Source organism: Rousettus aegyptiacus, unplaced genomic scaffold (assembly GCF_014176215.1).
Source record: "Rousettus aegyptiacus isolate mRouAeg1 unplaced genomic scaffold, mRouAeg1.p scaffold_m13_p_18, whole genome shotgun sequence".
Lineage (NCBI taxonomy): Eukaryota > Metazoa > Chordata > Mammalia > Chiroptera > Pteropodidae > Rousettus > Rousettus aegyptiacus.
In genome coordinates, this window is record NW_023416293.1 from 15051046 (window position 1) to 15060821 (window position 9776).

General features: G+C 53.6%; 1 protein-coding gene across 1 annotated transcript; it reads right to left on the reverse strand.

Moving 5' to 3' along the window:
- Nucleotides 1–2111: 2111 nt before the first annotated feature.
- Nucleotides 2112–7826, reverse strand: RABIF (RAB interacting factor). The gene is made up of 2 exons (XM_016130761.2): nucleotides 7659–7826; nucleotides 2112–4545 (listed from the first exon to the last, which is right to left on the reverse strand). The coding sequence occupies exons 1-2, from the start codon at nucleotides 7782–7784 to the stop codon at nucleotides 4300–4302; spliced, it is 372 nt and encodes a 123-aa protein (XP_015986247.1). The 5' UTR covers nucleotides 7785–7826; the 3' UTR covers nucleotides 2112–4299.
- Nucleotides 7827–9776: the final 1950 nt, after the last annotated feature.

Genomic DNA, 9776 nt, shown 5'->3' on the forward strand with positions numbered 1-9776 from the left:
GTGGAAACCCACGACCCCTGAGATCTCAAGACGAGCTGTAGCCTTTTGGCCCCCGTGTTTTATTCATTGTGCCCCACCCCCCGACGTCTCCGTCCTGCTGTCCCTGCACCTTCAACTGGAGTTTGTGTCCCGGCGCGCGTCCCTGCCCCCTTCCCATGCACGCACCAGAGTAGAAGCCGCCGGCGGAGGGGGTAGTGGTCTCCAGCCCTAGCCTCTGGCACCTGGTAGAAGGTCCGCAGGTACTTGCTGAGAGAAGGGAATGTCCTTGAGTACGTGTGGCTCCGTCTGGCTGAGGATGGATTTTGGGACCGGGAAGAACCTGGCTCCCAGGTGAAACCGGAAGCCACCGCACAGCACATTAGCACGTGGGCTTGGGGACACTGCAGAGGGGTACGGACTGCCCCCACTGCCCTGTCCTATTCATTCCCCTCCTGTGCTGACTGGTCTCCTGTATGCGACTTCTGTGCCCCCTCCCCCGCCCCGCCAGCCGTTTCGAGACTCGCAGATCAGTTCACACCGTGCGCGCAGGTCTCATCCCTGGGCTTCTGTCCTTGGGAAGCTGGGTCTGGGTCCGGGTCCAGGGAAGACACCGGGTAATTAAATTCCTCTTCCTCTTCTCCAGTCCTCAAACCCCGTCTCTGCCGAATCAGCCCAAAGGGTCCCCAGGGTTCAGGGCCTCGTTATACCTGGACGTGGGCCTGCTCCCTAGGGAGCCTCCAGCACACACTGGCTTTGGGACGGTCCCCTGGTGCACCAGCCCTGCCCCTGGAATGGCCAGGGGCAGTCACCCAGGCTAGGATTCCAGCGTGTTTCCCTTCATTCTGGTTGAGCCACTTCAGAGGTCCTGGACTCCCAGCCTTGTGCTGCTGAGACAAGCTGGAAGGCAGAGGACACTCCTGTTCCCTGTTCCCCCTGCAGCCACCCCTAACTACAGTCTCTGGACTGAGGGCCCCTCTCCATGTGCTCTCCAGCTTGGGAGGGCTGGAAAGTTTGGAGTTCCCCACCCTGGGGTGAAAGTCTCCCCTACAGGAACTTCACGCAGCCCTGGGCATCGACCACGCTCCTTTGAAGCCTCCAGTCCTCAGCCAAACTATTTTGTGGCCTCTGTCCACTGAGAGTGGGTCTGACAGCTCCACCGTCTCCAGCTATTGTGCTGGTTTTCTTGCCCTCTCATCTCATATGCTTGGTTACATTTTATCATAGTCAGGATACAGTATCAACAAAATTGTTTTATAGAAACAATTTGAGGTTTTGGATGAAATTTTCCTCTAGAGAGGGTTTGTTTGCTTATGCCAAGGGCTTGGGGGATCACCTCAATCTAATTTCAGTGCCCAGAGACAACCTATTTCCTCCTTCTGGGTCACCCTTATTCCTGGGGTGCAAAGGACTGAAGGCCTCCCTCCAAAGTAAGGGACACTGACCAGGTCTATCACCCTTTGACAGGCCCTGTCCCCTCCTTCTGGAAGGCCTTGTTCGGAACTGCCTCCGACTTAGGCAAATACATAAGAACAGCAGCCCTGACACTATGGCCTCTTCCTTGGCCCTCCACCTTTCCGGGGGCCTGGTCCAATGATTCCTCGAGGTTGGGTGAGCTTTCTGGTGCCTTCAGATGTTGAAAACATCTTGTCTGGCCTGTCTAGTTGTTTTCAGCGGCTGGTCAGTCCAGTTAACGTGCCCAGTGTCCACGCTGACTAGCAGCAGTTCCTGTTGGTCACGTCAGTAACTCAAGTCGCCTCCGAGTGGCATGGTAAAAATACGCAAAATGTCTGTGCACTGCTATCCACCTGAGTCTGTGCTAAAAAGGAGTCTCGTAGGAAGTTAGGCCTTGGAAAAGCCAGTCACTGCTCTCCCCACAGGGACTGCAGCTCCGTAGTCATGGCAGCAGTGTGCTACCTGTACCTCCCTGTGGCACACAGCAGTTAACTGACTCACGAATCTTCACTGAGAACCTACTAGTGTGAAGGGAAAGAAGAGATGGTACTGTTTTATCATGGACACTAAGTGATTGATGGATTAAGTGACACCTCAAAATACACCTCAAGGTTCAGGTGTCAGCCCTCTGCTTTTTCAAATCATATATTCTTCACAAGGGCAGGCAGGAATCTAATTTCCACTGTTTAAATGCCTTTATTTCTTTCTAATCAAACTGAAAAGGCAGAATAACAACTCGATATTTTTGGCTATTGGGGCAGTTCTCAAAGAAATACAAATGACCAATAAGTATATAAAAATTTCGTTAGAAATGACACAAACGCAAATCAAACAATAAAGGACTATTTTTCTCTCCCATTAAAGCGGCAAAATATTCTTTCAATGACAATAAATACCCAGTGTTAAAAAGGCTCTGGGAGCAGTGCTGTCCCTGCCGGGGGCGAGGACTTAGCACAGCCGTGTGCGAGGCGTCTGTGTCAGCACAGCGAGTCCTCGACGTGTGTGCCCTGCCGTCCTCCTCCTAGTGACGAACGCCAAGGAGACAGTCAGGAAAGTGTACGCAGACTTATGCCCAGGCTGCACATTACACCACACTGGGTAGGAGACGATCCAACAGCGGATTGTTTAAACGAATCACAGCACAGAAATCCGAGGGAACACCAGCGCCGCGGTGCACGCAGACAGGTGCCTGCTGACCCGAGAAGTCAGCGTCTGGTTAACTGGGAAAGCAGGCTGAAAGAGAGCACAGTATGATCCCCTACTTGTTTCACAAAACCATACACTTATGTGTACATGTAGGACAACGCTGAGAAGGATATACACGTTACTGTTGCCAGTCTCTGGATAGTGGAAACATGAGCGATTTAAAAAATGTTTATACCCACTCTGTATTTATCTGTAATGAATGCGTACCACTACTGTGATTAAGGAAGGAAAGGAAAATCAAAACGTAATTTAAAAAAATGCTTTGCCTAGTTTGGCTGTGTGAGGAGGGGCCGCACGCCCAGAGGCATCTCCTTGGTTTTGTTCCTTCAGACCTGAGTGGATAAATGCACAGTTGGTCTTCTGCAGATGCCATAATTGCAGACACTTGACTGTCTGTCTGGAAAACAGTTCTCTCATTTTCTGCTAGAGCTCACTGAGGCTCTGCCCAGGAAAGGGGGGAGCGGGCTGCTTGCAAAACCGTGCCCAAGGCCCGCACTTTAGTTGGGGAGCCCTTAGAGTAAGTTCTGGGGAGAAGGGAGGAAGCAGCCAGAAACCAGATGCACAGTGGCTTACTGCAGATTGCATGGTCTCTCTTTAGTCCTCACGTCAGTGCCAGAACTCCTGGGCCTTAGAGGTAGGGTGACTGAGGGCGCCTGAACCTGGTCACCAGATTCCTTCTCAGGTGAGTCATTCCAGGGGAAGAATGGCAGAAACAACTGCAAATCGCACTGGCAGGTTAAACGACTGTGATGGCGTCGGCCTGTCGGAGCGACCCCACAGCTGAAGGCGTGGAGACGTGCGGACAGACAGTCTGTACTCCAGGTTGGAACAGAGTCTGAACTCTGTGAGAACCGTGTCCAGCAGGTTTAGTGAATGGTGTCCCCTCCCATTAACCAAGTCTTTCCTCAGAAGAGGAAGCATTACTCGTCCAGGTAAGACCAACCCACAAGCTCCTGTGGAACATGGCAAAGGCCCATCCCTCCTCCACCCCACAGCCACTACGGTGATCCCACCAGGGCCTTGGGGTGGCTGCCCGACGGGGCTGAATATCCGGTCATCAACCTGCAAGCTGCGAAGGTGAGCAGACCTGAAGGGGGAGGGGCCCCGCGACTCCACAGTGAAAGGTGTCTATCGGCCTAGAGCGGAGGCCTTCACACAGGGCAGCAAGGGGTTTCTGATTAACAGTTTAAACACTGAAGTTTATAAATACTACACTTTTAAAGAGAATACATTTCTGTAGCTAAAGTTACCCGCACAAGCGAGTAGCTCTCAGATGCCGGTAGGCTTTCCTGAGAGAGCACGTGAACATCATCTGTCAGGTGTCACTGTGGCTAAAAGCTGACGACTGCTCTTCTTAGAGCAGAAAGCAAAGGAGCCCCGGCCAAAGGCCAAGGATGACAAGAGATTTACAGAAGTACCCACTGTCCTGAAACGGGGGGAAAGGGAGAGGAGGAAACGTCGCGATGCAAAGTGAGCTAAGTGACAGGTGCGCATGAGGCTTTGGAGAAGCAGGACGAGCCCTGGGAGGGCTCGGCCGCATGTGCTGACGCCACGATCTGTGTCGGCAGAGAAGGCGGCGGCAGGACCGTCACTCTGGGTTAGGTCCGGCTCTGGGGAGCAGTAGCTTTTATAGTTGGGGGGAAGCCAAGCCCCTCCCCTGAGTTACTCATGGGATACGCGTTCCAAGGCCACATAGAAACTGTTCTTGTCATCTAGGCAATGCCAGCCAATAGGTCCGATCTCACAGTCTGCGCAGACCAGAAACTTGACGTTCCCCACGTCCTTGGTGAAGCCCACGTTCTCAAAGACGAACATGTCGTCCACCAGCCAGTGCTCCTGGAGGAGGTCGCCGTCAGGACTGCCGCCATCGTCCAGAGCTGGCTTCTTTCTCATGGAGGGGAGGAAGAGCTGCAATGGACGAGAACAGGAACTCAAAGCCGGGCTGCTCAGTCACCCGTCACCCTGTCCCACAGACACTCTCCGGCTCCCAGCACTTTCCCAGGAGCCCTATGCTGTGGTCAGGTACAGATGAGGGTGCCAGTGGCTCCTCTGTCGCCTGTGGCCCCTGTCCCAATCCCGAAGAGACTGGAAAGAGGGACTCTGCCTGGCTGTGGTGGTGACAATGTGCGACCTGTCCCCCTGGCTCGCTGTACTCCGGCCACACCAGCCTTCCTGCCTTCTTGAAACAGGGCAAGTCTCCCATGCCTGCAGGTCTCGGCCAGGCCAGCTCCTTCCTGACATTCAGCTCAAAAGTAACCTCCTCAGAGGTCTCCCCTAACCCAACAATCTGAACTAGCTTGCCAGAATGCCTATTCTATTTTTATTTTTAAAAATGGCTTCTGGAGTTTTAACTGGAACATAGACTGCACATAGTTAACGTGTGTGACCTGATGCATTTTGGCACATGCGTGCACCGAGGAACTGTTACCGTAGTCGAGATAATGAGCACACTCATCGCCCCCAAAAGATCCCTATCACCTCTCCCTCTTTATTATTTACTTAGTCTCTGAAGTTATCTTATTGACTGACTGGCTTAGTTATTTACCATGGGTCTCCTTCCACTAGAATGTAAGCTCTTGGAAAGGCAGGAGCTTACCTTTCCTGCTCATTACTATAGCCCTAGTGCCTAGAACAGGAACTGACTAGAGCAGAACTCAGCCACCCCTAAAAAGAATAAACACGTGATGTCTGGCTTTGTTTTCTTCCATCACAAACAGGAACATGCTGGGCTTACCTTTCAAAAAGGCGAACCTCCTTCTAGAACCTGGACAACTAGCCCCAGGACCCTGTGCCCTCTAACACACCAGGAGGCCGCCTCTGGCACACGTGCGCGCACACGTGCCCTTTCATTTCTTCCTTATGCTAGGTTTACACACCTTTAGCCCCGAGACTACTGCAAAATACAATGCCAGCAAAGCCCATCACCCCTCTGCTCCTCCTCATATGGTTACTGCCAATACTCTTATTCCCACCCCATGATACACTTTTAACGTACCCCAAACTCTCAGTGTGCTGGTCGGGCACTGGCAGTCACAATAGAAGCAGACAGTTTTCGTTAGTTAGGGAGGCCCCCAGAGCTGCCACTGTGTATGAAATCCCCTGGGCCACCACGTGGAAGCCAGTGGGTTACCCTGCTGGGGAGAAGGGAGTGCCCACCCAGAACATTCCCATACCCCTTCCCCAAGCACTGGGCTTATTAAAACAGTTATCTGTGCTGTGCTGCCTGAGACAGCATGAGGACATCACAAACTATGAGAGTTCCCCTGCTGTTATGTTGTCACTGCAGCCACTCTTTGGCCCTCCTGTGGTGTTTAAGTGAGTCCCTAATGCTTTGTTTTACCCTAAGGGAGCATGAGAACAGGCAGAGGAAAAGAGAGATGGGAATCAAAACTCAGGTGCCAGGAAACCTGGATTCCAGCCCTAACTATAACTTTCTGAGGGCCTAAATTTCCCTAGAAATATTTCTGGCCCATCCCCTCTATTGTAGGGGTGAAGTCAGGCCTAACTCCACCCAGGGGAGGAAATCAAAGACCACTTGAGCATCAGCCCTCTGGGAGCACCCAATAGGAAGCTGTCTGTCTCCTTTTGTCTTGTTCGATGGTGTTAAGGGAAAGAGCAACATTAGGCCTTCCTCTGTTGGTCAAGAGTCAGTGCCATGTTCATGTAAATCCTGGCATCAGACCCACAAGACTACGGCACAGGTACAGTATCGGTGCATAAGCCTTTCTACAGGTTCGCTGCAGAGCCCAGGGAACTGCTGGGGTCAGGTGATGGGACGGAACATTTGGAATACAGTGAGGCTTTCTGGAGAGACTATAGGGGTGGAAATGAAAAAGTCAATATTTAGTTCCAGGCAGCTAACTCAGCTGGTTGGGGGCCAAAGCTGCTGTTGGGTCTCTGACTAGGTGGGCTGACTTCGCTGTCAGGAGCCCAGCCAGCGCCTGGATCCTGGGCAGGTCCTGGGAAAAATGGAAGCACCGTGCTTAGCGAGATTCTGTCGCCTGGTGTCCCAGTTCGCCTTTTCAGGAACTACTAACAGTACCCTTTCTGAAACAAAATGTTTTCTTTCTCTTTGTAGAAGTACATGCTCATTGTAGAAAACTTGGTAAGCATGCTACAATATAGATGAGAGCAAAGACCACACTATATAGAGTAAACCTCTGTAACGTTTTTGCAATTTCCCCGTTTCTGTGAGAACTCGTGGGGCTTTTGAACCATGTCTACAAAATTTGACAACCCTTCCGCCCAGAAGATGGAGTCCACGCCTCTGCCCGAGAGCCTGGGCAGGCCATTGTGCAGCCTCGATGATGCACCGGGGGTGACAGGCGAGGTCAGAACAGGCCATGTTCGCCAGTTTTTCCCGGAACATGCGAGGCCGCCCTGGGGAGAGAGCCACTGAAACTCCGGAGGCCCCCAAAACCCGGGCCAGTGCTCAGGTCTCGGAACCTCCCCCAGGCCACAGGCGGACACGGAAAGCTTCGAAGACGTGAACGGCGGCGACGGGAATGGCGGGACCCGGCCCTCGGAGCAGCGGCAGGAACAAGACGAACAGCAAATGCGAACGGCTGCGTCGGGCCAGCTGAGGTCTGGGCCGCGGCGGCACCTCGCAGTCCTCAGCGCGCGCTGCCCAGTCCCGGCCCCGCGGACGGCAGCTGCAGGGGGCCCGGCGGGTCCCGCGGCGTCCCTGGCCCCGCCCGCCGGGCGCCTGCTCCCCCCCGTGCCCACGGTGAGGCCGGCCGCCACGAGGAGCGGCGCCGAGCGCGAGCTCCGGGCGCCCGGGGCCAGGCGTGCGCCCGCGGCCCGCTGCGCCCTCCCTCCCACCTGGGTGACTGCAGCACGAAGGGTATTAGGACCATGACCTGAAGAAATGCACACGAGTCCTCCCTCCGACGCGACTCGCGCGGTCCAGCCCGGGTCCCGGCAGCTCCTCCGCCCCCGCCCGGCTGGTCCCGGAGCCCCTGCGGAGGCGGACACCGCTCGCGGCCCCGCCGGCCGGCTCTCCGGCCGCCCGGCTCGCCTACCTGCCGGCGGGAGAAGAGTGCCGTCCCCGGCTGCAGCACCCGCGAACCGCAGCGCTGGCACAGCACCGCCTTGCGGTTCCGGCCCTCCGCAGACACCAGCTCGTTCAGCGGCGCCGCCGGCTCCATCGCGGCCCCAGCCACAGCCTCGGGGCCCCGACCGCGCAGGCGCGGGCTCGGCCTCGTCCGACTGCGCCGGCGCGGCTCCTAGGGGGCGGGGCGCAGACGGCCACGCCCCTCCGCGCCGGCGCTCGCCTCCCTCGCGCTAGTCTTTACTGCGCACGCGCACGCATTCCTGGGCTGCCCACCCGGAGTGGCCAGGTATTGGCACTGCTTTGTGACAGGGTCACTGCCTCGGACGTGACAGATCCTCGCTCCACACTCACCTGGTCACTGGGCTTACATAGTATTGAGAAAAACCTAGACAGGTCATTAAAATTGATTGTAACTCTAGTCTCCTGAGATTTGAATGAAGTGCCACGAACGAATGGGGACGTTCCTGGAGGCGCCGTGAAAGGGATCTGTCAGACCCCTATCAGCAAGTTTTAGCCACATTAGCTTCTGTAGAAGACTGTGTGCCCCTTCGGTGTTGGTAAACGATGCCTGCTGCTCTGGGTGCTAGTCTCCATTTTAATCATAGCGACCACTTAACTACGTGGCAAAACGGCGTGTTGAAGCACTTCAGAAGCTAAGTTGACATCACGATTCCCTTACTGAGCTGTCAGTCGCTACCCCTGGTGCACAACGAGTGTCAAGATCAAGACGTTACTTCCCAGGTCTGTAGGTCGTAGCATGGCTCTGAATCCACGGGCTCTGCCGTCACACTATACTCTCGTTGGAGCTCTAGCTTATTGCTCTAGTGCAGCAGGCCGCAGGGTTCCTGAAATGGCAGGGGAAGCAGAACATGGGGGAGGGGAAATTAAGCCACTTGATTAGGTGACGTCTAATCAATCCGCCATCCCCATCTGCTTATTTTTCTTTGTTCTTCATTAGCTCAACATTTAGGGAGTACCTGCATAATGTACTGAGGATTGGAGGATCATAGGCACTTTGTATCTGAGAACACAGACCAAACAGGAACAGACCCAAGCCCCAAGATGTGTGATAAAGACAATCAAAGGAACAAAATAAATGGAAGTGAGGATTAGGAAGCAATTGTTAAGTCAGAAGACTACTTAGGTAACAATGGAATTAGGCATTGACTAGGATTTTGTCAGGAATGTGAGATTATTTCAGAGAGAAGGAACAGAATACAAGAACAAAGGCGAGGACACTGCAGAAATGGCTGTAGTCCACAGCTGCCGAAGCACATTATGCCTTTTGGGGGTGGGGGGTGGTAGGTGATGAGGGAGGTAAAATCAGGAAGGTGGAGCCACCAGTCTGACGTCCGGCCTTGAAAGTTTAACTTTACAATACAGGCAATGGGAATCCATGTAATTTTTAGGCCAGAAATAACTTTGCTTGTTACTGAAAATTTTCTCTATGTTAGGTGCTGTAACGACCCTACTTGTGCTTTAGAAAGGTACCGGGTGATAAGACAGAGGGGCTGGGTCAGAAGACAGGAAGAGCAGAGGCAAGGATGGCAGCAGGCTGTTACTCCATGAGTCTGGACAAGAGAAAAAGGCTGCACTATGTGGCAGCAGAGGGCCTAAAAACAAAGATTTGGAACAATTAAAGATAAAATCGTGCAGAATCTGGAAACTAATCAAATGTCTGTACTGTGACAAAGGTGACACAAGATGAATGATAGGCTGAGTAACGAAGTAGCCGGCTGCCAGTTACGGAAGCTGGAAAAACAGGAGGAAATCACCAAGTTATGGGCACCTTTGCGTGTGTGCAGCAATGCTCAGGTATGGAAGCCCTGGACGAGTGCAAAGGCAGCAATGTTTTATATGTCCCCTGAAGAACACCCAGTTGCGGCTGTCATGTAGGAACTCTTGGGAGTTTGGTCTGAAATTCATCCTGGGGGCCATCTTCTCGGACTCCCCGGGATCTGCTGCTGATACACAGTAACACGTTTTGTAGCTGTATCATCAGCCGCACAATGCTACTGCTAAAGAAACACTGGCTGGCTTCTTTGGAGAGAATGAATTCTTCTTTCTGACCCCGCTTCCCTTTGCT